The sequence below is a fragment of the Neopsephotus bourkii genome, unplaced genomic scaffold (genome assembly GCF_033783945.1).
Source record: "Neopsephotus bourkii isolate Nb327-2 ecotype Australia unplaced genomic scaffold, CSIRO-AGI_Nbou_v1 NB_911, whole genome shotgun sequence".
In the NCBI taxonomy this organism is placed as follows: domain Eukaryota; kingdom Metazoa; phylum Chordata; class Aves; order Psittaciformes; family Psittacidae; genus Neopsephotus; species Neopsephotus bourkii.
Window position 1 is genome coordinate 1,530,509 of NW_026901405.1, and position 27,623 is coordinate 1,558,131.

Consider the following 27,623-nt stretch of genomic DNA (forward strand, 5'->3'; position numbering starts at 1 on the left):
CGGGCACACTGCGCCCTTCGCGCACTGACGGCAACGTTGCCATGGCGGAGCCGCTGCCGGCGCGGGGCGTGCGGGGACTCGCCGGGAGGAGCGGGCGGCTCATGGCGGTGCCCGCCGCGGTTTAAAACACCTCCAACGGTCTAAACGGCGGCGGGGAGAGGGCGTTGGGTCCGGCCGAGGGTTGTCACACCCAGGGCGGCCCCGCGGGGAACCGGGTTCTAACAGCACGGTCAGCAAAAGGTTTCCCCGGCCCTGTAGGAGTGCTGCGGGAGTAGCCGTTTGGCTTGGCGGCGGTGGGACGGCCACGCTGAGCTTGCGTGAATGGCACTTAAGCTTGTCATGATGAGGGCTGTGAGGAGGGTGAGGAAATACTGCTTGCCACAAGCTGCCTAAAATGAGCCGTTCCTGATCCAGCATTGCAGTTCTGGTCTGGACAGGCTCTTGCAAAACTTGAGACCGTAAGAAACAGTTCATAGTAAGATGTATTTAATGGAGAAAGGCGAAAGAGGAATCAATTGCTGGAGTTCAGGGTAGACCCTAATTAGCATCTCTAAAGAGAAGCATAAAATGTCTCCTGGAGGTGTTAGGTCAAGACAAGCATGAATACTGCCCTTGAAAACACAGTGTGTGGTCAAATACAATCAGTGGGCTATAGGAAACCGGGTGAAATTACCTGATGTATTTTTAATAATGGGCCAGCTGTGAAAATGGAGTTGGTCTGTGTAACTTCCACATCTAGGAATAACTGTGTGGTTTTAATTCAATTCCTATGCAAAATTTTCTTCACTAATTACCTAACTGAATATTCTTTATCTAATGCCTGTAGCCACAAATACTTCCTGAAATTTGAAAAATAAAAAAAAAAAAGGGGGGAGAAATTGTCTCCCCCCAGTGCTGGAAGTACATCTGCAGTGTAAAAACCTGACAGGAGGCAGCATTTTGATGACTGAGTTAACCATTCTTTTAAGACTTCAAAATGAGCCTTACAGAATGAAGACATGTCTCGAGCATACACTTCAATACAGGAAGTCCGCTGTTTCACTTGCAATCACCAAGGGTTTAACTAATAGCATGATGCGCGGATTGACTCCACAACTCGTTAAAGTTGTAAAGTAGGTATGCTTTTTATTCAGCGCTGAGACGCACGGGGATAATTCCTCGAAGTCATGCGTGCCCCAGTGTTGTTTCCCTCTACATTTATCAGGTTGCACCATACGCCTATACATATTCATGTCCTATCCCCGCTTCGTATTACAGTGAGCTAGGTCCTTTGCGCCTGCGCAGTGCCCCCTCTGGTCATGGGCAGGGGTCTCAAGATGAAGTAAATGAGTCTTCCTCCTGTGGGTAGGGGTCTTCAAGATGAAGTAAATGAGTCTTCCTCTTCTTGAACTTTTCACCTTTTAATCTTCAGTATGGCCTTAGGGTTTGGTCCCAGCCATCAACCATCTGCTTCTCCCCCTTAACAGTAGATTCAGGGGTCTGCTTTTCCCTATCAGTAGGTGCTTATCAGTAGAATCAGGTGTCTGCTTTTCCTTGTCAATAGAATCAAGTGTCTGCTTTTCCTTGTCAATAGAACTAGGTGTCTGCTTTTCCTTATCAATAGCTAGTGCTTTTGTTCTGCTTAGTAGGCATGATAGGTACAGACAATACCTTTGCTTAAGCAATCGAATTCCTCCAAGCCCCCTGTACAACCCCCCCTGTACATTGGTCAACCCTCTGCATCAAGCAGAGAATACACCTATCTGCTTACAGTGCACTGTCTGAATGCATTATACAGCACGGTGGCTCAAAAGGAGCTGTTTTTGCAGTGGGTGGAAAAGTTGTTCTACTTGTGTTTCTTATTTTTGTTTGCCCTTCTCTGCTATGGTTTGCCTCTTTATAGCTACAGATCCCTCAGGATTGTTCCTAGCTCAGCTGAAGGCCTTTTATCTGGAATACATTATTACTTAATGGTATAGTCTTCTATGTGCAAAGAAAGCTATCAACAAGAGAAATGTCAGAACTCTTATAGTCCGGTTATGAGGACATCACGTTTCTCAGTCCAAAAAAATAACCCTTCCCCTTTCCCTGCACTCAAAAGCAGCACCCACCCGCTCCCCTGTTGCCTCTTACAAAAGCCCTGCCCGCCCGCCCGCCCTCCCTCTGCTCCTTCGGTGCCTCACTCAGAAGCGCTCCCTCATTCACTCCCAAGCGCTGCTTCACGCAGTGCTGCTGGCAGAGAGGAGCTGGGGGCGAGGTGATGCTGCGAAGCGGGGCTCTGGTTGGAGGGGTGCAGGTCCAGCGAGTGCTGGCAGCACACGTTGTTGCGTTGCTTGTACAGCAGGGGGAGCTTCAGCTCTGCTGGCTGGAGAGCTTATCTGCGGTCACACAGAAGCTCCAGGGTTGGAAGGGAGCTCGGGAGAGCGTCTCGTCCAAGCTCCTGACCAGGCAGGGCTACATAGAGCAGCTTACGCAGGAACGCGTTCAGGCGGGTCTGGGAGCCCCACAGGTTAGAGGGAGAACAAATGTCAGCAGCTCACCACCTTAGAGAACGATGGCCACCCAAAGCTAGGACTGCCTGCAGCCTGGTGTTTGATACCGATGGTCTTCAAAAGCCCACTGTTTTCTTTGGGAGACACCCAGGTGTATCTCCCTCTGAGGGGTGGTCTCCAGGCTAACCCTGACCATGCTTACCTACTCCACCCAAGGCTGGGCTGGCTGCTGGGAGGGTGACCCTTCTGCCTGAGTGAAGGGAAGAAAATGAACCAGAAACCAGCTGTGGCTTGTAGGGGGATTCCCTTGACAACATCTGCTCAAAAGCCCATTCACAAAAATAAAACAAACTTTACATTCATTTTCCCACATGACTGGCCTCTTGATGCTGCAGAGTGGTTTTGAGGGAGAAAGTGAAAATACCACAGCAGGGAAAACATAAATAGTAGCCCTTGAAAAAATTGCTACTCTGGCAAATACTCCAGTGACAGCCATGATCCAGCTTTCCTCCCACACCAGAGAGTTGCTGCAAGTGGATACTTCAGCACACTCATAGTGCGTTGTCCTGGATGAGATAATTCCAGCTGCCAGAAGGTCTAGCTTACAGCCTTAAAGCATGCTGTTGCAGGAGCTCAGCTGCCTGTCCTGGGGAACACCAGCACAGCACTAGTGCAGGACAGTTGGGTTCTCACCCCAGGTTTATCCCTTGTCTGAGAGAGACTTCGGGTTGAAGCTTGTGGCTGGGAGGATGCCACCTCCCACCTTGCACATGTCCTCTTTCCTGTAAGTTACAAGATCTTTGGGGTTAGCAGAGAGAAATCTGAGGTAGGGACTGACACTTTCACTTAGATTATTTTAGAGTGTAAGGAACCACGGGAGATCACCCATACGCATGCAAAGCAGGGTTAAGTTCTTCCTACAAAGCTTCTCCATATTGTAGAGGATGATGAGAGCTTCACAGGGCAGAGAAACTGAGTAGAATGAGAGAGAAATTTGAGCCTGGTGGCTGGTGCACTCACCTAGACACCCCTGGTTTGAGGGACTACAAGGATACGTAGCAAGGATACATTCCTCCCTCTTGTGCATATTTCTACAGTCATACTAGGTAATGGGTCTCTAAAGTACTCATGAAATGATGGGTTTTCCTCCTTTCCTGACTGAGTACCCAATGCAACTTGCCCATGTTTTCCCTTCCTCATTTGCCAAGTCAATCTTTAATGTTTTCTTCCTACTATCTCTTCTGAAAGGAGTTTGAATCGCTTTTTGTTGAGGTGAGAACTAAACCCCGTTCCTCCATCAGGCCTGGGAATAATACACTGGAGCCCCCATGCTTCTACTCCATGGCGTCTACACTATGGGCAAAGGACAGAAAATACCAAAATTTATGCATAAAATGGCTTTTGTTTCCTTTCATTATCCTTGAGTCATTCTAGAGTATCACACTGTAAGGAACTATTAAAGAAATCTGATGGAATGTCTTTGCAACATTGCCATTACCATCACTTCCATAGGGGTAAAATGAGTGACACCAACATTAAATTTCTCATCTAATATAGCTGTAGCTACCGAGTAAATAAGTTCACAAACACCAAAAAAGAAAACCCTCATACCAAAATAGCTTTTACTGGCAAGAGCATTTTCAGCATAGAGCAAGCGAGTGGCTTTCGCTGTTTGCATGAGGGACCCCCACAGTGTGCTGGTACAATACAAAATTTCTTGGAATTAATAAACCTGAGATTACAGAATTAAAAACACAAACCCCAAGCAGAAAATAAAACACAAAGTGCTCAGGAAACAGAATTTTCAATGTCATGAAAATGATGGAGGTTTGTTACTTTGTTTTGGGGTGGTATTTTAGCATACCAGGATGCTGTTTAACAACTCTACAAATACAGAGAACAGTATAAAACTAAATCAGCTTACCATATCTTAGCCACGGGTTTGTTCTTCTCTAAGGCTGTGATACCTGGTGCCTGCTTCATATTAAATGGCATTTCAAAATGTCCACAGAACTTGGCAAGGGTACCGGCTGCATCCTGCTACACATAGTAATGCTTATTGACAGAATTTTAAACAAAAAAATGGACAGAAGTGTTTGCTGGTTTCCTTTAGGTGCTCCAATTTGTTTTACCTTAAGAAATTAGTCATCTACACAATTACCCTGTTGCCCTGGAGGCTTGTATGGACATATCACTGTCTACTGGTATTTCACAAGTTTATTTCCTTCTTTCTTGACTGAGGGATTATCCAGATCACTGGAATTTGTGGGTGTAATGATGAAGGAGTGGGCCCATTGTAGTCTGCAGGCTTTTATTTACAGTCTGTTAAACATCTTGTGTCTAGTGCTGGGACTGGAAAGATGAAGAGTGGGCTGGAAGCCAGGATTTGGCTATTTGCATTGCAGCTTTCATTCTTAAGAGAACTGACTGGGCTGGCAAACTCAACTTCATGTTTGAAGAGACACTAAGAACCTACTACTCTGACAAGAAGCCAGCTTGACCATGGAGCCAAGTATTTCAGGATCAGAATGTATCTGTGTATGTGTCTCTGAGACAATACAGATGGGACAGGGATCCAGTAATGCCCCAGCCAGGCAGCTGATGCTGCCTAACTTGCCTGTGAGAACTGGACAAATTTCTCTCAGAAGTGACTTGGATAAAAAGGATCTTCTGCCTAAAACAGCCCCAGAGCCTTTGGCTGGAGAAAACTGGGACAATGAAATGACTGCTATTGCAAATAATTGCAAAGGAAGATAATGTTTGATGCTTTTGGAAAGATCTTTGGTCATCTTTCTGATCAGACTAAACCAATTTGTTCATTTTGTTGTTCAAATAAAGCAGCTGTAAAATAGTGCCTGGACAGGTAATGCTCCTTCACACACAGAATCACAGACTCACCTAGGTTGGAAAACACCTGTAAGATGATTAAGTCCAACCATTCCACAGCACTGCCAAAGCCACCACTAAACTGTATCACTGAAGGCCTTGTCTACACGATGTTTGAACACTTCCAGGGATGGTGATTCCACCACTGCCCTGGGCAGCCTGTTCCAATGCCTGACATTCTTGCCATTTAACACAGTGAAGGGCAAAACTACCTTGTTCTTCTGCAGGAAGGACCAACATGTGCCAGTGACACTTAGGAAACAGGCATGTCCTTACCTGCAAGTTTTAACACAGCCAGGGAAGTGGTACCACCACCTCATGAATGTTATGTTACTGACTCCTGGTTGCATATTTGGTTCTTACGTTTCTCCATCTGTTTACACCAAAGTAGTAAAGTTTTTCATTTTGAGATCCATCTGAAGTATTTGCATGCTTATGATACTGGTGCATTACTAAGATCATGCTTTTATTTCCTATTGTATCTGAAAATGCAGTCTCCAAAGGAAAAGTGAAGTGTCCCTGCCCTAAGAAATGTACAGTCTGAGCGTACTATGGTGATATAGCCACCAGTAACATTTTAGCCTGACTTTCCCCTCACTTTAAAGAAGTAATCCATTGCTTTGTGGTCTTTTAGCAGTTACTGCTAAAGTCAGAAATACAGGAAAGAGACAACAATGCAGTAGAAAAGTATACAAATGAAAGACCAGTATGAATCTTCCCAGCACAGACGTACCATGAAGTCTTGGCCACATCAGTGTCCCTAGTCAGAATTTAGCAGACAGATCTAGGTGGCTGTAACTGTCACTTCCTGGGACTGGTTTCACCAGATGGATCTCTGAAATGAGAAGTCTGAACCTGATTGGACTGAGAGTGCTGGCCACAGAGGCAGAACACGGACTTTGAGATGTGTTTAATTTATACAGCTTAGTATGAAGTACATCTTTTCCTATAAACATCCCAGAATGTGAAGTGTAACTGCACAGCTGGTCCCCTCACCAATGCAACAGTCATATCTATAGGAAAAAGGCAAGTGTTTCTCCTTTGAAAACAAGCTACTTTCCTGGTTTTCCTCTTCACTAGCCATAAGCATCCTGCAGATGAGCAAAGCTGCCTTTATGCCAGGTGGTGGTTTTCCCCACTCCTTTCCATAGGGATATTGTGAGGGTGTTGGGGCCTGGTGTACCTGAGGTACAGCTGCTGGTCAGGGAGGTATTCAGCTGTTGGGCTCTCCTGGGGTCAGTCCTTGGCTGCTCCTTCAGTCTTTTGATGGCTTTGAGCTTGCAGAGCTTTTTGTTTTGAGTTTTTACATTTAAAGCAGCTGAGTTTCTCCAGTGAGAGTTCCTGAATGGGCTGAGGCTCAGCAGCACACCTATCAGTATCTTTATATGAAACCTTTTCATTTCAGGTTAGCAGGGCTGCATCAGTCGTTTAGGCAGGGGGAGAGGGGCTGGGTGTATGCACTGTGGGAGCTGGTTTCTGGGGTGTCTGAGAGCGCTGCCAGAGAGGCAGCACACACATGGACTTTTATGTGCCTAAGCAAGGGTGGATTGCCATGTTGGCACCGCTGCGGAGGGCACCCTGTGTAGGTGATGCCTAGCTCCAGCTTTCTGTCCTGGCACCTTAGGCTTAAAATCATAGAAGCATAAACTCACAGAATCAGCTCGGTTGGAAATGACCTTTAAGATCATCAAGTCCAACCGTTGCCCAGCACTGCCACAACCACTACTAATCCACGGCACTGAGGGCATCATCTACACGGTGTGTGAATACTTCCAGGGATGGTGACTCCAGCACTGCCCTGGGCAGCCTGTTCCAGAGCCTAGGATAAAAACATTTTTTTTCCTTATCTCCATCTAAACCTCCCCTGGTGCAGCCTGAGGCTGTTTCCTCTTATCCTATCCCTTGTTACTTGGGAGCAGAGACCGACCCCCCCCTCACTACAACCTCCTCTCAGGTACGTGTAGAGAGCGATAAAGTCTCCACTGAGCCACCCGCCCCGCACAGCTTCACGTGCACCGCGTGCCCGCAGCGCCGTTACCGCCGTTCGCTGCCGGAGGTGGAGTGAACGCGTTCTGAGCCCCGCCGCTTCCCGTACCCACCGCATCATCAGCGTGCGCCGGCGGACACACAGCGCCCTTCTGCGCACTGGCGGCGACGTTGCCATGGCGGAGCCGCTGCCGGCGCGGGGCGTGCGGGGACTCGCCGAGAGGAACGGGCGGCTCATGGCGGTGCCCGCCGCGGCTGTGTCGCGCCCGCGGCACTCGGCACATCAGCTGTACCGCTGGCGGCGCCTTACCGCAGGGACCGGAGCGAAGGTAACGGACGGGACGCGGCGGGGGGCGGCGCGGAGAGCGTTAGGGGGGAGTCCGCCAGTGGCCTGGTGGAGCGAGTGCAGAGCAGGGCCATGGAGGTGATCAGCGTGCTGGAGCGCCTGGCCTATGAAACCAGGCTGAAACGGCTGGGCTGGTTCAGCCTGGAGAAGAGAGGGCTCTGGGGAGACCTTAGACCAGCTCCAGTGCTTAAAGGGGCTACAGGAGACCTGGACTTCTGGAAAGGGGTTTCTGACAACGGCATGTAGTGAAAGGACAAGGAGAAATGGCTTTAAACAGGAAGAGGGCAGATTTAGATTAGATACTAGGAATATATGGGGGCTGTCTGTGTTATAGGTGAAAGCACACTGACACATCAGTCTCATTTATACCTCAGAGAGATGAGTATGGGATGAAAAATCACTCAGGCCATATACACAGTGGCCAGCTGGTTATAACAAAATGCTGATACCAAATTTCATAGTTGGTGATTGCTGTGGACTTGCTCAGCAAGTCTCTATCCAGCCCCCAGGGGGTGAGTCCTTGCATTCTCCCTACATTTTCTCCAATCACTATGATTAGCACTAATTGCAAAATGAATGATTATTGCTCAGTGATTTCCAAGTCCAGTTTCTCCAGTCAATTGGAACAGTCCGAGAAATGTGTTTTCAAAATATATCTATTTCTTATAACAGCCGCGCTGTCTTGTATTACATTCTCACTGGTGTTTGCCCTCTCTGGAGAAGAAATGTGGATATAGGAAGCTTAAAAATTAATATCCAACAATCCTCAGAAATGTTTTAATTTCTTCAATTTACAGAGAGTGGACCAAACCTCTGAGTATGCTGTATCTGAAGCTTTTCCCCTTCAAAAGTCAAGGTATCCACAGGAGCCTTGCGGTCCTGTGACATGTTTGGAAACCTTGGACCTCCTGCAAGATCATGATGAGGCCTATGAGGAAGGTGAGCTGAAATACTGCTTGCCAAATGCTGCCTATAATGAACTGTTCTTGATCCAGCATTGCAGTTCTGGTCTGGACAGGCTCTTGCAAAACTTGAGACCGTAAGAAACAGTTCATAGTAAGATGAATGGAGAAAGGCATAAAAGGAATCAATTGCTGGAGTCTGAGGTAGACCTTAATTAGCATATCTAAGAGAAGGATAAACTTTCTGTCTCCTGGAGGTGTTAGGTCAAGACAAGGATGAATACTGCCCTTGAAAACACATTGTGTGGTCAAATAAAATTAGTGGGCTATACGAAACTGGGTGAAATTACTGATGTATTTTTAATAATGGGCCAGCTGTGAAAATGGAGTTGCTCTGTGTAACTTCCACATCTAGGAATAACTGTGGTTTTAATTCAATTCCTATGCAAAATTTTTCTTACTAATTACCTAACTGAATATTCCTATTCTAATGCCTGTAGCCACAAACACTTACTGAAATTTTAAAAATAAGAAAAAAAGAGAGAGATTATCTCCCTCCAGTGCTGGAAGTACGTCTGCAGTGTAAAAACCTGTCAGGAGGCAGCATTTTAATGACTGAGTTAACCATTATTAGAATACTTGATGATCTTAACTGCACATAGTCCACTTTGCAAAAGAAGATATCAATAAGAGAAATGTCAGAACTCTTATAGTCCAGTTACGAAGACATCACATTTCTCAGTCAGAAAAAAAACCCTTCCCCAAGTGATGTTTTCTTCTTTCTGTTATCAGATAGATATCACTCCCTGGCAATGTTCAAGGCCAGGTTGGACAGGGCTTGGAGCAACCTGGTCTAGTGGAAGGTGTCCCTGCCCATGGCAGGAAGTTGGAACTAGATGGTCTTTAAGGTCCCTTCCAATACTAGAAGTCCATAGAGGGACTTTATACTCATTGTTCATTAGGCATTTGAGCTTGCTGACAAGTACCAAATCCATCATGTGTGCATTCCTGTAGCTGCAGTCTCAGTTCTGAGTACAGAATTGAGTCCCTGGTGAAGTTTGCCACCTGACAGGTTTGTAATCTATACTGGTTGTTTCTGTGGTACTTGCAAAAGTTAACCTGTACAAATGAAGGAAACATTTGGCCAAACAGTGGTTCTTTTTGTATTTAATATATGACAACCTTGGCTGTACATGTGGAAAGTATCTAAGTGTCTGCAATTGCAGTGGTGAAGCATGAAAGCTATCCGAGTTTTGAATTGCCTCATGTGAATTCCATCTCCTTGATAAAGGCTGTAGTAATTGTAGGAGTGATCTAAATGTCCATAGAGTCTTGTAAGATGTGAGGTAGAAAAGAGTTCATTTGTGACATGTGACAGGGACAGTGTTTACCACCTTCTCTTTCCTGTTCTTTTTACAGAACTATTAGCCTTATTCCACTTGCTGTTGCAGATCAACTTTCAGTCATTTCAGATAGCCTCTCTGGCATGTGATATAACTATCCCATAGTCAGAGGCTTGCTAGTTTATACTTACCCATATATTTTTTAACAAGTGAAGTCATGAGTCTCCTTCCTCATGGTAGCTCAAGAGCTGCTCAGTAACTTGATGAAGTCCAAACTGGAACTGGTGAGCAGTGGAGAAGAGGAAGTTGACTCTGCCCTCCTGGAAAAGCCTTCTGCAGCCCCTCTAAAGTATGAGCGCTTTGATGGTGAGAACAATGCAATTTCTTTCTGAGGATGTGCTGGGGAAGGGATCCAGGCCTCCTGGCTTGTCAGACTGAGATGTAAAAGTTGCTTTGGGTAGACCAGGTTAGTGGGCTTAGTAGAAACAAGATTAGATAGCATTTTTCTTCCCTAGCTCTTGCAGCAGATAGCTGTAGGGCTGCATGAATACACCTCATAAGCATTCAATGTATCCCTTTGTGAAAGAGAAATTCTGTTTCTTTTGTGTATGGGTACGTCAGATTTATACAGCTGCCTGAGGTGGTCAGAAGCAAGGCAGTAAAAACCAGACAAAATGTTGTTCCTGCTCTAGTGTGTTCAATGGAAGACTGATTAAGACTCTCTGGGGATAAATGGAGTGTAGTCAGTGTGACTGCTTTCATCAGACTTTTCCAGTCTGGGAAAGTGATCCCTGTAATTACATTAGGCTTTGTGATCTGAGACAGAGGGGTTTATTCATTTCAGACTAGCCATAGATAATCTAAATTCCTCATTTCAGACTTGTGCAGCTGTCTAGAATATGAAGTGGAAAGTTCTTCTGTCCAAGAATACCTACAGCACCTTTTGCAGAGTGAAGCTGTGAGCTCTAGGATAATGGAAGGCCTTAGACTTGAAGACATCAAGGAAAACAAAAAACTTACAGATCCACGAATAACGATGGAGCTTAGACACAAGCAGGTGAGCAGGCAAGGCAGCACAGTTCAAAGGAATAAGGCAGAGGATTATAGGATTAGAGTAGATAGTGATGCTTCTAAAGACTTGCAGGAAAAGTGACCATGGCAGTAACCTCTGAGTTTGCTCACACCAAATAATACTGGTTTAACCTCACTCTTGAATTGAGATTTTGCTGGTCTGAGAGCAAAACCAGCCAGTACCAGCTATGGGTAGGGTTACTTGCCTCATGTGAAAGGTGGATTGTGACTCACCCTTTTAGTGTACAGTGAGCCTCAATTTCTTCAGCCTTTGCATCTGCTTTAACTTTTATTCATTTCCTCCTTCCCAGGTGAAAGAAAACCGAATAAGGCGTCAGAAGGCATTAGAGCTTCAGAGGCAAGAACAGTCCCTGAAGAAATCAATTCTGTCTGAGGCCAGGCTCCAGGTAAGGGCGGAGGACAGAAGGAAGGCCCTGAAGGCTAAGAAGGAGGAGGAGGAAATCCAGAGGGAAATGGTGAAGCTGCGAAGGGAAATGGCTGAGAAGCAGGCCACGGCAGAAGCATGGAGAAGGTAAGAGGGAGAGGGGGGGGCATGAAAAGAGTCATATGAAGAAGACTTATCAGCTTCTTTTGCTAAACATAAGAGGAGTGGGGGTCCCAAAGGAAACATTTGCCATTCCTCTGTCTCTGAACTCTCCCAAAACCTTTTGGTCCTTTGTTACCAACATATGTGGCAGAGATGTTAGTGGGAAGATGGTGCAAAAGATGCTATTGTCCTCCCCATAGCCATTACAAGTACACTGAATGACAAAGTAGGAGTGTGTGTGCACCACCATGCATTCTCTCTATCAACTCTGTAGCTACATCCAGCCTTGCTAGCCTCTAATGCAGCCACAAGAGAATAAAGAGCATTCTCAGCTGAGGATTCTGCTGATACGTAATTTTTGCTTTTGCTGAGCTTGGATTGTCACAGCGATGCAACTTGTAGAGATGCCATTTATTTACTTAGGCAGCCCTGAGATCCCAAATCTCATGCAAGTGCCTTACTGATATCTTATTATTTTCTTCTGCCTGCTCTATTTGAACATGCTCCAGATTGTTTAATTTCTGGGACTCCATGACTGAGGCTGTTTTCTAAGAAGGCTGAGTTAAATAATCAGCTATTTTCTAATCTGTGGAGATGATTCTCTTAGGATTAGCCAAAAAGAGTGAAATCTGTCCTGCAGTACTTTTCTCATTGTATTAGATCTGTGTTTGTTCACTTTCCAGGGAGGGGAAGAGACAAGAAAAGAGTCAGAGGCTGTCAATGCAGAAGATATCTACTAGTGCCTCACCACCCATCACCCTGAAGAAAGAAGAGCAAGGAGAGGAGAAACGGAGAAAGGCTCAGGAGCTGCTGCGCAGGATTCAAGCCAATAAGCAGAAAGTGAGCATCGCCCTTCTTTACCTGAGACACTGAGCTACCTGCCCTCAGCTGCTTTTTGTGAAGCTGAAGTAAAAAGTCCTGGTTATCAGAACTTTTTACTTCTTCCAAGCCTTCGTCCCCATACCTGGAAAGTAGAAGAGCAGAGCAAAAATTATCTTGTAAGACCAGGACCAAGAAATCCTGAGCCTCTATCCCCACTGTTTCTGTGCCTCAGGTGTACTCAGTGGGGAGGTTTCTCTTAGAATTGTGGAAAAGATGTGACTCTTGGGGCGGTTGCCAACATAAAGGCTTCTGCAGTCTAAAAATAGGCAGGTGTACAGACGAGGCGGTGAAGCAAGATTTGCTTTCCTTGAGGAAGAGAGTAAAAAGGGGAAGGGGAAAAAAAAAGGGTCCTGGGAAGATATTTTAAAATATATGAAAGATATTTTAAAGATGGCCTTGCAGGGAGGGGAAAGAGAAGTGCTGAAGCATGCGGTGAATTTTGAGCTGGGTCTCCAAGAAGTATGCCAGCACATCCACACTAACAGGTTCCTTAAGGATCCACTCCCATCAGGTGCAGTAGGATATTCTGTGCTATTGCAACAGCTCTTTCGAGGCAACCATGCAGACTTTGATAATTCCAATTATTATAATTCCCAGTAGGAACCTGTGTCTTTTACCCTCGTTATTCTGATGCTATGGCCAGTTCTGCGTTAAACACCTAGTTATATCAAGAATTTAGGATTAAAGAGTGATCTTTTTGTACTAGAACTAGATGATCTTAAGGTCCATTCCAACCCTAGCTATTCTATATGGGCAGCCTCAGGAAAGGGAATAAGTTTCTCTGAATGCAGGTATGAATGCCATCCATCACATAATTTTTTCAACTAATAGAGCTGTCATCACTGTTTATGTCTACTTACCTACATTTAGAATTTTATTAGTCATAGAATCTCCTCCCTGGTTCACTTCATCAGCCCATCCATTGGCTTTGAGTCTGGCTACTGTTTAGTAGTACACAACCTCTCTGCAGCACATTGTAAGCTATGAAGATAAGTCTGAATGAAACCACGGAACAATTTTGGGGCTGCATGTGAGAAGCCATGGCTTAGCTGAGCTAAGCATAATAGCGACACTGATTATTTGTCTAATGCAGAAGGAAATGGCTGATTTTGTCCTTTTTGTAAGGCTCCATTTGGGGATTTCAGTGAGTGAGAGGAATCCACTTAAAACAAGGCATTGTGGCAAAAGGGATACAACCGAGTCCTGTGAGGTGACCCACTTGGGGGATCAAAATGAACAGTGTCTGCAGTGACAGGGCTACAATTATAGGGTAGATTAAATAGAGAATTGCTGTTCTGTATGATGTAAATCACTCCCAGAGGCAGTGAATCTAGTTACACAACAGAGGAGAGGTTTGGCTTCCTACCAGAACAAGAATGTCATGTCATAAATACATACTAGGAAGCATCTTGATTTTTGTCTAAGTTAAAAAAATGATCCATTGAAATATTCATTAACTATTCTCCATATAACTCTTCTTACCTGTAGCATCTTAGACATTTTCTACATTTCAAAACATCTTTCCTGTCTCTAGAAATTCTGTCCCTCACCCATTCCTTTATACCTCATGGACTAAGTGTGTTCTACTCAAAAACTTAATGCCCTATGGTGTTATCTTTCTAATCCCTTCCTGCTTTTTGTAGAAGACCTGCACATGCTCTGAAAAAAGAAGTCTGATAAGGGGAAGGGTGGAGAGGGTCTGCATCTGTGTGATGGGCTGTGTGTTGCTCATTGGTTTTCTGAAACTCTCCCATGCAGTGCATGCAACGACATTTCTCTGCTTGGCTGAAAGTCACTCTGGAGCGCAGAATTAAAATGGGAAAAGCCAAAGCCCTTGCTGACTGGAAATGCCAACTGAGGGCCCTACGAGCCTGGAGAAACTATACTTGGGCCCAGAAGGTAGAGCAGGAGGCACAGCAGTTGCAAGTTCATCTCCAAGATCAAAACAGGTAGTGACACTACACTATGGAATTCCTCCTACTGCAGCAGCATTTAGGCAGTGCAGTGACCGGGGACTGCCCTCCACCCGTCCTTGGAGAAACTGTTCAGCTTTGGAAGGCCTTCAGAGTTAAGCAACAAAAAGATTCAGGAAATTATGGGGCCTCATGCCATGGCCTAGGCTGCTGTGCTTGATGCAACTGTTTCAGACAGGCCTGGGGAGAAGCCTCTCTCTATCATAACACAAGTGCTTTCTCATTCAGGAAAAAACAACTGTCTGAAGAATATAACCAGCGACGGCTTTTACGCTGCTGCTTTCTGGCATGGCGGCACTGGAGCCAAGCAGAGACAGGAAAACAGGAGCTACAGATCAAGAGAGAGGAGACTGAGATAAAGATGTCACAGCTGCTGGAGGCAGTGTCACTGGAGAAGGACAGGCTGGACAGGTCACTGGAGGCTAACAGGCCTGGGACAGCAGAAATAAACCATCATCAGGATATGCAGAAACACAAGGTAAATCCTTTCTGTGTATTTTTATCTACTGGTGTCTCTGTACTCTTTCAAAGTACTTTCGTGCAATCTGAATAAAGAATACATTGTGCCAGAGAGAGGCTTCTTTCCCAGAGGGATCTCCAGATTACTTTTGCAGACGGATTAGTTACATCTTTAGTGCCTGCTTAGTCTTAAAAAGAATAACACTGGACTGCTTCACAAGAGATTTGTGTCATTCCAGTGACATGGGGGGAAATGTTGCTGGCTGTTTCACAATAGCACACATCACAAGGAGGTAGAGAGGAGAATCAGAGGTTGCTTCCTGAAACTGCCACTTGTCAGGTCTATAAAGCTTGTACTACAGCAGTATCCCAATCCCAGCATGAATGCTCACACACACATTGCAGGTCAAGTTTTTCATTTGCTTGTCAGCAAAAGCTGATTTCCTGTGGTGCTTATATCATCCTAGTGGACTTGTATTTTATTTCTGATGCACTGGCAAAATTTGTGCTGGAAGGATAGCACTAGACTTGGTGTTTGACCTAGGGATCAGAAAGTAGATGTTGCATCTGATGCCTCTGTATCAGAAAAGGTGCAGCCTCATTCCCAGTTTCATGGTAATATTTATCAAAACTGGAGAAGAAGCATGAGGAAGCAACACCCTGTATATTTCTCTTCCATCTGAAAAGGGGCCATCCAATAGGTCACCCATGTTGATCACTTCAACAGCTGCTTTTTTCCTTTGTTCTTCATTTGAGCACTGAGCAGGGACATCAGTCAAAAAAGAAGTTGCTAGTCCCTGAGATACAGTCTGACCCCTGAGAAATAAGCTGGTTTTGAGCTGTGCTCCATAACAAAATAGGATATATTCCTGCCAGAGCTCTTGTCTGATCAGGATTTCTTCCTCCCAGTGAAATGGCACAGAGCTCCTTAACAGCTCTTTCCCACAGCCTCCTATTTTATGCACAGTGGGGCCCCTCTGCTCTGGCTAGGAATTGGATAAAGATTGTTTAGCGGAGATTACCCCATTTCTTAGGCTTCTCACTAGATTTGCATAAAGAAACAGTATATAGGGAAGGGAGAAGAGTGTTTGCTTTTAATCAGTGCCAATTTTTTTTTCCTTAGCCAACTGAAACTTGCCTCATACAGAAAAAACCTGACCAGACCAGAGACCACTCTTGTTGGGATGCTGCTCACACATCTCATTCGTACAGAAAATCCATATTTACCTGGGAGATTACCATCAAACATGCAGCTCCAAGTGCCCAGGACCAGGCTGTACATAAGGATCAGATAGCCACACTCCTCCAACAGTTACAGACAGGTGGTCTAAAGACATCTCCTGCTTATGGCAGCCGTTTTGAGCACCGTAATGCTTTCCAGCAACGTGTGATTGAGGAGCAGAGGCAGCAGCTTCAGAGACAGGAAAAGCTGATCCTTGAACTGCAGGAAAACCAGAGGCTGAGCAGAATAGAAGAAAAGACAGCACAAGCCACAGCTGTAAACCCCCTCCAGCAGCCTGACAACTCTGCTTCACAAACTAGGGAGGGAAAACCCGAGAGGGAAAACCAACCCACATGCAAGAATACAACCTATTTGAGGTATATGCTCTTGATAAAGCAGGTTCAGTTAGTCACCATGTCTCATTCCTGCCCAAGTTGAGCCAGAATTTGCCAGGCATACTTCAGTCATGCTACCGCTATCATATGACTTCACCTCAAGGGTAGTATCAGGCCAGCTACAATTCTCTATCTTTCTTCCTTTTTGCAGTGGCTTGACACTGTGTGATCCATACAGGATCCACTTTGAAACAGCAACACTAGAGTGTCGCACATAGTGGCAGCAGAGATTTATTTATTTAGGAAAATAGAGTGTCATCCTCAGTATTTCAGAACACACAGCAGCTCTGGGTGTTCAGCTCCTTTTTAATCACTAATCCCATTTCAAGCAGAAGAAGGGTGTACCAGGGATTCAGAATGAAAACGCAGCACACTGGAGAATAAAAACTACAAGGCTGTTTCTCAGCCATAGGTGGTGGGTACGAGGCAGCATTTGACCACATTTACTGATTAATTTCTTTACTCTTTCCTTTCGTAGTCCACCTGTTTCTCATGGGCCAGAAAACACAAAGGCAGTGATGCAAGGCAGAAGGCCCTCCAGCCGGGTGACCTCAACTCATCCCATACTGAAAGGTATTGTTCTAGATAGTGAAGACCATTCGAGACCACTTTTCTCAACAGCTAGTCTGGAAACCTCTCTTTCTTTGCCTCAGCCTTGCTGATTGATGACAGTGTGCAAGTAAAACTCAACACTCATTCCCAGCCTGACGAGCACTGTGAAAGTGTGAGCTGTTTTCATCTATAAAACCTGAGCCACTGCAACTCCTTCAAGTCCCTGCTTGGTACACTGTGTCGGCAGTTACTCCTAACGCTTGTGATAGTTTCTGGTGCAACAAGAATTGGAGCAGCTCTTCAGGGTTTTTTGCTGTCAGTCGTACTCCCTTCATTGCACATCCAAGTACAACTTAAACTGATCAGTCATTTTAATCTGCCTTTGGTAGAGTTATTGAGATTTCAAAGAGAATTAAGTACCTATGGAAGGTTTTGTGAGACAGCAGCAGCTAGGCTGGGGAAGGAGCTCTGGATCCTTCTGCAGGTATCTCCCCTTCTCTGGCCACACTGGGACGGCATATACACATTAAACATGCAGCATAGCCTTTTCATGCAGTAAATTAAGATCAGGTTCTGTTATATCCCTACATCATGTTCTTCCGTATCATCGTGAGGCTAGTCACAGTCTGCATGAAAATTTGTCTGGAGTATGATCGTTGGGATGTTTTAACAGTTTGGGGATCGCCAGAGCTTTTTGGCCATGATAGCTGGGAATTAATGGTTGACTTTCTCTGACTCTGCTCAGCTCCAATGCTACCTAGGTCCAAGCCGTCACTCTTTGTGATTTGCCTGAACTCTGTGCACCTGAAAGCCAGTAAGCATATTTTCAGAGCATTCAAGTGCTTTTGTTTGAAGATCCTCCAAAAAATCAATGAATAATTTATCACTGGATGATTTTCCCATGGTGGATATCTCGGGACAGCTGAGAGGAGAAAAAAATGAGGAAACCTGTTGTCAGAACACGTAAATGCTTCCCAGTTATTGATTGCTCAAATCTGTGCTTAGTTTGTTACTTCTGAAGAAGTAAACACAGGATCTCAACTCCACTCCATGTTCTGTGTGGTCATGTCAGCACTTACACCTTTGCTGATAGCCAGTAAGATTACCTCATTGCAGTTTATCTCCCAAAAGAAGCATTAGGCAGTAGTGGGACCATGTACCTGTGTTTCACTGTGGCAGGGATGCTTTCCATCATGAAGTTGCTCTTTAAATAAGCAACTGGAGCTCATAGCAGTCACCACTAAACCAGGTGCCCTGAGCCTCAGCACTTGATCAGGGAAGGCAGAGTAAAACCTCTGAACACGGCTTCTTTCATAACTGAGCCTCATGGCTGTGACTGTCAACCAAGGAGGGTGGAGTGAATCCAACTGGGGTAGTGCTCAGTCATCTCATCGGTGTTTATGGGTTCCTTGTTCATGACTCTGCTGGCTATAAGAGGCAGCAGAAAGCAAGTCCCTTTAGGCTGGCATTGTCAGGTCAGTGGGGCCTGGCAGTAGAGTGAAGTGGTCCTCCTTGTTCACCAAACTTCTGCTATTATCTGATAGTCATTTACACTAAGCCTTATGTCCTCTGTTTCTGTAGCAATGGAGGAGAGGGCGATTCAGCGGGCAGAACGGAAGCGGAAACTAGAAGAAGCCAAACAACAGAGAAGAGAGGAAAAATTGGTAAGGGAATCGGAAAGTGAAACCAAGTATCTTTCACATTGCTCTGGTTGCAAGAAATGGTGCTTTTACCCCAGAGTCAGGAGCCAAGAGAAGGCCCTTTATCCAAACAAGGAGTCTTATAGCTGGTGAGAAAGGAAATCTCTGGCACACATCTGAAGTAGTAGTTACAGCTGCATTTGTGTATGATGAAAGTACTAGCCCTGCCATATCACAGACAGACACTTCATGTTGATGCAGTTGCTATGCTAGAAGCAGTCTCCCTTACCACTCCCCAGCACTTCTTTCACACCTACCCTGTGACCATAACTTGTCTTTGCCAAGGATGGGAAGGGTGGAATTGCATGCAGAGATCTACCTGATTGAACCTTGCAATGGTGGGTTTTCCATCCCCTGCGATTCCTGTCTGGTCATATGCAGCTTGAGGATGTGCAGCCTCACCAAGTAAAAGCCCTGCATCTTCCTAGCAAATCTCTGCTCAAGAGAGAAGATACTCACAATGTTTGCATAGTTAATATGCAATTTCTGTGATACATACCCAGTGGAGGAGCCTTCTTAGCTTCAGGGCATTAAGCTATTACTGAAGACATTGATAGTAAGTTGTATTAGGATCAGAAACCTCAGAACTGGGGTCCTAAAACAAGCAGTGTTTCTTCCTTCTCTAAGCAAGATAGCTAAAACGAGCCTCAGCGAACACTAACCATGGAGTTGACAGACTCCATCAGATTTCCTCAGCTGCAGTTGCCACAGTCATAGAGATCAGAAAGGAGAGTCATAGTAATCATGCATTATGGTTGGTGAGGGTTTTAGGCCTTTGATGCATACATCAAGAGTAAAACCTTTTGTGAAATGAAGGCAAAGTGTGGTTTGCAAGGGAAGTAGATAAACATACAGAGAAAGATATTGTGACAAGTATGACTGGTACTGAAGCAAAACAACTTCCTTGATCTTCAGTGTTTTGGGGAAAGAAATTTTTGGGTACCTGTAATGCTGCTTTGTGCATAGAAGTAAAACTTGAGAGCCCAGGAATTCAGAACTGACCAGCAATCAGGCTATCAGTAACTTGGTGTGTATTTTAAATATTTTAGGGTAAGAGTGGGCAAATATTATAGCTTAGGGCACAGAAAGACATATATATCGGTAGTAGAAAAAACAGTCCCTCCTTCCTCTCCCTCCCGCAGCTCATTGTCCAGCACAGATCACGTCTAGTATGTGACAAAGTCTGCTTCCTTCTGAAGTTTCAGGTGCTGGTCAATACCAAAGGAATACTCGGAAAGCTTAGAGGTCTGTGTTCTCTGAAAAGGTCACATGCACCAAATTACATGTTACCTTCCTCCATTTCAAGGCCCAGCTGAAAGCTGAAGAGGAAGCACGACAGAGGAAGGAGGCTGAGGAAAAGGAAGCTCAGCAAGAAAAAAGACGGGAGGAGAGAAGGCAGCAGAAACTGGTGAGCAAACACCTTACCTGTTTCCCCCTTCTTTAGCAGGGAGAGGGAAGAAGAGCCATTACCCACTGACACTCGGTCAGCAGCCAGAGTAATGTGAACTGAAAATCTTCATTAGTAGAGCAGAGTTCCATAGCAGCTGCTATATAGACTTACCATCTTCCCCCTTTTTGGCAATACTGGGGAGAGGGCTGTGGACCAGATACACTATGAAGTATTTACTCTGCCTGTCTTATCATCAGGACTAGGGGACCCAGCTGGTGGATGTTCATTGCTGAGATATAGCCATGTAAGCCCTCAGAGTGGCAGCATGTTCAGCCTACTTTCAGACTGCTCCTTCCATTTGTATCACCTGCCAGCATACATAATGATACTAGTCACATTCAAAAGTAAACAAGCTTGACAGTTACATCAAGGGCAACTTTCTACCTGAAGAATAGAAGCATCCTCTCCTTGGAAGTAGCCTGGGAATAGCCCCACTTCATTACTGTTACTTGGAAATGTCTTAATAACCCAACTAGCACATTTGAGATCCTACAGGAATTTGACCTACAACTACTGTTCTACTTGGATTGAGTGTTTTGGGATGTTTGACTTGCATCCCTGAATCTCAGTTAAAATTAATATTGTACAGTTATAAAATACCCATATCCCTCCCTGATTATTTAGGCTAGATTAAGTGGTAGGGTCTGTGCATCAACTCAGAACCAGGTTTGGACATGTTTTCAGTCTAGTTTTATAAACACTGAAAGCTGCTCTCCTTGAGATCACCAAATCATCCCTCCCCACATAGATGAAGGCCTTTCTAAAAGAGGTTGCTGCTATACCAGCACTGCTGGCAGCCGTGGATTATATGTCTACTGCAGTAACACCAAACTGCAGTGCTGAGGAAAGGCCAGTGGCTGATAAATGGCTCAGGGAAATGGCCAGAAATACCATCATCTTCCATGAGAACTTAAGATAATTTGCTCCGTGTTCTGACACAGGTTCTAGTACATGGGGTCATGTCTGGTCTGCACTGCTAAAAACAGTGCAGATCCCTATTTCCTGTCCGCTCAGGACCTCCAGCTCCAATATGACTATCTGTTCTCATTGCTTAAAATCCTCTTTATCCAGAGTGAATTAAAACAACCACTCATTGTATTGCAGAAAGAGTTGGAGAAGCAGAGGAGGCTGGAGAGAGAGCAGCATCTCCAGGAAAAGGCAAGAGATCACTATAAGAAAGTCCTGCTCAGAAAACTGGGAATGGTGCCATGGAAAAGGCTGAGGGAGCAAGCCAAGGAAAACCTGGTGGTAAGTGCTGAGGATAAAGGAAAGAACTGGTGCCCTAGGAGGAAGGAAAAAAGAATGGATGCAGCAGAAACATTCATAGGCTCTTAAGACAGAGATGAAAAAAGCAAAAGTTCTCCCTGCATACCGTGCCCTATATTAGTTCTTTAAATCTGACAACCATGAATGGTTGTCAGAAACCCAAAAGGGTGGCATCTTTTTTTATAGCTGATCAAACAGGAATCAAAAGGACAGAGAAAGGAACAAATTTCAACCTAATGAGAAGTCCTCTTTTGTTAGCCTCCAATTGTCTGATGGACTAACAGCCACGTGATTTGATTCCAGTAACGCAGTGGGAGTTAGCGTAGTATGATACAGCAAAAAGAAAGAGTAACTTGAAGTTATAGGACATGAGCCTGTCAGTTCTCTTGCTCCACAGCAAAGCTAATCAGTAATACACCACTGTCCTGAGTTTAGCAGTAGCAGTCAATTTTTTCTCCTTAGTAGCTGGTGCAGCGTTGTGTTTTGACTTTCAGCCTGGGAATAGAGCTGATAACACCAATGTTTTTAGTTGTTGCTAAGTCATGTTTACTCTGACCAAGGACTTTGTGAGACTCATGCTCTGCCAGGGAGGAGGGGAAGCCGGGAGGAAGCAGAGACAGGACACCTGACCCAAACTGACCAAAGAAGTATTCCATACCACAGCATGTCATGCCTAGGATGTAATTGAGAGTTACCCAGAAGGGCTAGTAGACTGCGGGGTTGGAGGAGGTATCGGTCGGTGCTTGGTAGGGCTGGGGGGGGCAAGTTATTGGTCGGCTGGTGCTGAGGTGTTGTATTCTCTTCCCTTGTTATTTCCTTTATCATCACTATTATTGGTGGTAGCAGTAGTGATTTGTGTTATACCTTAGTCACTAAACTGTTCTTAGCCCGTGGGAGTTGCATTCTTTTCGATTCTCCTCTCCGTCCCTCCAGGAGTAGGGGGAGGGCAAGAAGTGGCGGGGGGGGAGTGAGTGAAAGCTGTCTGTCTGGGTTTAAACCACGACAGTTCTTTTTGGCTCCCAACGTGGGGCATGAGGGATTGAGATAACGACAGATCTGACCGGATTAAGTCACTCGTCACAATGCTGATTTATTGGCTCTCAAAGTTGCTTCTCTTGATCTCACAGTTTCAGAATGTTGTAACTTACTTAGAGCCGGTATTTGCTGTGTTAGTGTTTATCAAGTTTGGGGCTTGGGCTAAGGTTCCTGTCTCACTGTACTTTATGGCAATGACTTGTAATACGGGCGGGCTCCAGCAGCAGGGTGGGACGGACACAGCCGTGGAGTGGTACCTGGCCTTCCGGCTGCTGCTCACAGTCCTGGCCCTCACCCTCACCTCCATCTTTGTGAGGCTGCAGGGAGCCGAGGTGGAGTGGCCCCGGGAGCCACTGGTGGCCAAATCGGCCTGGGAGAAGAGCCCCGGAGACCAAGCAGTGGTGGGAGCTGGGCCAGAGGCCAGGAAGGAGGTGTCTGCTGAGCAGCGGGAGGAGGCAGAGAAGGAGCCAAGCCCTGTGGCGGCTGAGAGCATTCCCTGGCAGCCACCCGCCGAGCCGTGTGAGCCTGAGCCCCAGGAGGATGCAGGAGACCCCACAGCATTTCCTAGCAAGGCAGAGGAGGATCAGGACTCAGGAAAAGAGAAGCTGGTGGTGGGAGAGCTGGCAAGCACAGCAGCTACACCAGCCCCAGTGACAAGTACAGCAGCATCGTTTGAGAGTTCTGAAGGTTTTGGATGGCCTTTGGGTATCCTTGGGACCTGCCTGCTGATTGTGATGGGGATCAGCATGTTGGCACACACACAGAGTGTGTTTTACCCACCACCATTTTGTCTGATCTCGAAAGTTAAGCAGAGTCGGGTTTGGGTCTTGTCTGGAGTTAGATGACAGTATAGGAGGACCAAGCCACTGTAGTTACAGTAGTTAACCCCAGTCCATCTCTAGGGTTTTCCCCCTCTCTGGAGTTGCTGCTGGTGCAGTGTTGGCCACTGATAGAGGTAGGACCACCAGAGGTGATAATACTGGCTGTTCTAGCCTGGCCATATCTTCAGTGCAGAATAGCAAGTGGCGGCTTCTGAGACCTTGACACATCAGTATTGCTAATGAAACCTTTCCATACATGACTGTATGGGCACACTTAATCAAGAGTGAATTAGTAACAGTGAACCATATCCTGATGATTCAGTCTTAGGGCTATGTTGGCAAGCTTCCACTGGAACTGCAGCGACTATTTACAGCACTCAACCAAATGCACATAGGCCCCCTGCTGGGAAGTAGGGGGATAGCGTCTGTTCCCTAAATCTATCCTGCTTGTCAGCATTATGGATAGGGCTGGACTAAATTGTTACAGGCCATGCCTCTGCTCCACTCACAGTAGGTTAAACCGAGCATCTAATTCAAAAAGCTGTTCTCTGGAAGTGACACAGCAGTGGCCTGATACAGAGGCTGGTCTTACTCCTTATGCCGACCCCTCTTTGTGGGAACCTATCCTGTAAGTTATTCCAGCTGTCAAACATCTGTATTTTGGGAGTCGAAAAAGCTGAAGTGATTTTTCTAAGTGTACCCAGTTTTCTTTAGCTTTATGTAGTCACTAGTCCTAGTAACTAGCTTCCATTTCTGCTGTCTTTATTCAGGTGGCACAAAGGCACCACTGCTTGGTCCTGCAGAGGAAATGCCTGATGGCTTGGCTTCAGGACACCCAGAGGAGCCTCATGGAGAAGGTGTCTCAGGCTGAGGACTTCTATTCCCATATATTGCTGAGACGGGGCTTCAGGAACTGGCTAAAGGTTTGTCTGCACCACAGTGGAGAAATGATAGGCTGTTGCCAGCCTTTCCTACACCACAGTGCCACTTCACATACGTGCAGCCCAGAATATGGCCAGTTACACTTTCCCCATTCCAGAAACCTGATTCCCTTCTTCAGAGACCTTTCAGATCTCCACTCTCCATCGTTCTTCCCCACCCAGAACACCCTCCTATGCACTGCTTGTCCACCTTTGCGCTGTCTCACCGTGCTCTCCACTGACTTTCCTCCACTCCTGTCCCCATCACCCTTCACTGCCACAGTCTCACCACTGCTCTGTTTCTGCTTATTGGGCTGGGGGTTGGGAGAAAGAAACCATTCTTACCTCCTTTTCTGTCCTTGTTCCCTAGTACAAGGATTATCTCTCCACACTGGAGGAGAGACTGAGTACCCTCCATGCAGCCTGCCTTATGAGGAGGTATTTCTGTGCATGGTTTGATCGGTTCATGGAAGAAAAAAGTATCTTACGGGAGAAGATGAAGATTGCTACTGAACACAGTAACAAGTAAGCGCACTCCCTTGCCAGCAATTCTTTTCAATGTACCATATGGGTTATTTTAGACACTGCTTTTGACAGGTCTGTTACCTCCTCCCCAAAACCACATGAAGCAGGTTCATTACTGCCACTGTTTTGTTGCTATGATATGCACAGACAACATGAACAGAGGTTTATGGTAAGAATTTTCCATGCAGTCTGGAAATCTAGTGGTAGACTTCATAGGACTTTTAAATCTGTTGAAAGAGAATACAGTGAAAGTGGATAAGTAATTGAACCTTTCTAAGCTGATTAGCAGATCAGGCTGTGCAGCTTCTGCTAAAAGCTGCCTTAAGAAAATCTTCAGGTACAATGGTAGCAAGCCAAGTGATTGTGCAGGAATTACACTCTATTGTTTTGTCCACAACAGATTATTTAGTTCACAAATCTAAAGTTGATGAAATAGAAAGCCTACTTGAGGAATCTTTCCATTTACGCTGTTGTCAGCCTGAGTTGGCAGTGAGAACTACAGCAGGCAGTTCTATTGATCATGACTGGAGCTAGCACACCCAGTTCACTCACTGTCCCATAGCTGTGCATTTTAGCAGAAAACATGCATGTTCACATACCTCACCATGAAAGCATGTCAGCTGCCTGCAGTCACAAATAGGCTGTCTCTGCATAGTCCAAACAGGATCTACAGCACCTTGGAGGAAGAATTGAATTAAATTTACCTCTTCTGTGGTAGAGCAAACCTGTTTAGCTTGCTGTGGCAGATCAGAACAGTGCACAATTTAACCCAACAAGCCAGCAAACTGCAGCATCCAGGAGAAATTCAGACCTGGGAAAGAATGGGTTCATTCTACATGTGACCTCATATCAGGAGCATAATCCTATATCGTTCTCATTACCTTTTCCCCCATTGACTGGCAAAAGTCAGTTCAGACCCTGACATAGCAAACTATTCTTTAGACAGGACTATTGCTCCCTATTGCCCATTTGGGAACCCAGGGCACAAGGCACCTTTGGGGGGGTAATTAAAATCACATAAGAATTGAAGCCCAGCTGCTTGCACTTCCAAGGGGTTGGTCTGGACAAAACGAGCCTGCATTTTTCCTGAAGAAACTGTTTTTCAGAGACCCTTTTATTCTTCAAGAAATATCTTTCATTTTCAGAATGCTGAGCAAATTCTAGCTAATGAATCCTGTTAGAGGGAGAAGCAAAATTCTTGGGGGAGAGGAGTAGAGAAGTTAATGTGTTATTTTCCCCTGCCATTGTTGGCATATTAATGGGGTGGTGTACATGGAGATGTTTAATATGTCACAGACCTGACTAGCAGCAGAAAAGACAAATCCCACTGCTATTTTAGGGGAGTTCCCCTCTCAAATAGAAGTATTTTTTTTATTAACTGTTCTGTTAGGAGCACATGTGCATGTAGTCACTTTGTTCTTTGTGTCCCCCATTTATTTAAGGAAAGTCATGATGAATGCATTCAAGACATGGAGGCAGTACCCATTGCTGATGAAAGAGGAAAGAGAGAGAGAGGAAAGGAGGAACCAGCTACGCAGGAGAGTAGCCGAAATTCTCCCTGACTTCCAGACAGGACAGAAGAGAGTCAAAGGAGATAAAAAGACTGGTTCTGTCCACTGCTCTCTTCCCACTGACTGAAACAAATCCAAAGGGAAGTCCTTTCCAGGGCTCTTGTGGTTTAACCCCAGGCGGTAACTCAGCACCATGCAGTCACTCACCTTCCTCCCGCCTTTTTCCTCCCCTCACTGGAGTGGGGAAGCTAAATAATGTAAACCCCTCTGGTTAAGAACAGTTTAATAACTGAAATAAAGTAAAATATAGTGGTAATAGAAATAATACCAGCAGTAATAATAATAAAAGGAAACAACAAGAGAAGAAATGAAAACTCAGCACAAGTGATGCACAATACAGCTGCTCACCGCCCACCGACCGATACCCAGACCCAGCTCCAGCAGCGCCCGGCCCTGTCTGAGTGACTCCCCCCAGTTTCTATACTGGGCATGATGTGCTGTGGTATGGAATACCCCTTTGGCTGGTTTGGGTCAGGTTTCCTGGCTCTGCTTCTTCCTGGCTTCTTGTGCCCCTCCTCACTGGCAGAGCATGAGACTGAAAAGTCCTTGATCAGGGTAAGTGCTACTGAGCAAGAACTAAAACATTGGTGTGTTACAAGCATTGTTCTCAGACTAAAGCTGAAACACAGCACTGCACCAGCTGCAGGGAAGGAACTTACACTAAGCATATATGGAAACTTAGCACACAGTGAAACTCCCAGCTTCAGGGGGTTATTCCTCACAATGTCCTTCTGCTGTGAGGTCTCTGTAGGGGTGTCTTGGCTAATGGCAGTGAGGCCTAGGTAACCAAAGCCTAGCACAGGTTTTTTTTCAGGCCAAGACCATTTCCACATGCAGAGCTGTAGCACTGATATGAATCCTCCATCACAGGAAGTGCACAACTGAACACCTGTTTTTCCTTAAGCAGTAACCTGGTGCTTTTCTGTCGCCAGTGCTTGATGAGAGAGCAACAGACCTGTCAGACTACCAGCTGACCCTTGAGCACTATTGCTAACTTGGCCACCCAGAGGACAATTCCTAGCTAACTGCGCCAGGAGGATTTGGATGCACTGAGGACAGAGATGAGCTATCTATGCACATCATATTTGCTAATGATCCATATCACAGCGTGGCATACGGGTGATCTAAAACCTTGATCCTTTTTCAAGGGACTGATTATTTTGCAGCACTGGCTAGCTCACATGCACAGTGCTCTCATTTTTCCGGCAAGCATGGATTCCAGGTTCATGAGCCTTGTCATTTAAGGTGGGTGTAGGTCGTGTAAGAGGCCTCATCACAGCTGTGGCAAGGCCTATGTGGT

General features: G+C 45.6%; 1 protein-coding gene across 1 annotated transcript; it reads left to right on the forward strand.

Moving 5' to 3' along the window:
• The first annotated feature begins 7,466 nt into the window (after nt 1-7,466).
• CCDC191 (coiled-coil domain containing 191) lies at nt 7,467-26,495 on the forward strand. The gene is made up of 16 exons (XM_061357722.1): nt 7,467-7,672; nt 8,487-8,628; nt 10,175-10,300; nt 10,813-10,991; nt 11,317-11,537; nt 12,236-12,392; nt 14,193-14,383; nt 14,636-14,885; nt 15,990-16,465; nt 16,962-17,056; nt 18,617-18,699; nt 20,042-20,143; nt 21,290-21,433; nt 24,078-24,230; nt 24,598-24,752; nt 26,195-26,495. The coding sequence occupies exons 1-16, from the start codon at nt 7,520-7,522 to the stop codon at nt 26,388-26,390; spliced, it is 2,823 nt and encodes a 940-aa protein (XP_061213706.1). The 5' UTR covers nt 7,467-7,519; the 3' UTR covers nt 26,391-26,495.
• Nucleotides 26,496-27,623: the final 1,128 nt, after the last annotated feature.

Coding starts and splice junctions, on each gene's coding strand:
- CCDC191 (XM_061357722.1), top strand. CDS start 7,520: ATGGCGGAGCCGCTGCCGGCGCGGGGCGTGCGGGGACTCGCCGAGAGG. Junction 8,629..10,174: donor TGATGAGGCCTATGAGGAAG/GTGAGCTGAAAT, acceptor TCCTCATGGTAG/CTCAAGAGCTGCTCAGTAAC. Junction 24,231..24,597: donor GCTTCAGGAACTGGCTAAAG/GTTTGTCTGCAC, acceptor CTTGTTCCCTAG/TACAAGGATTATCTCTCCAC.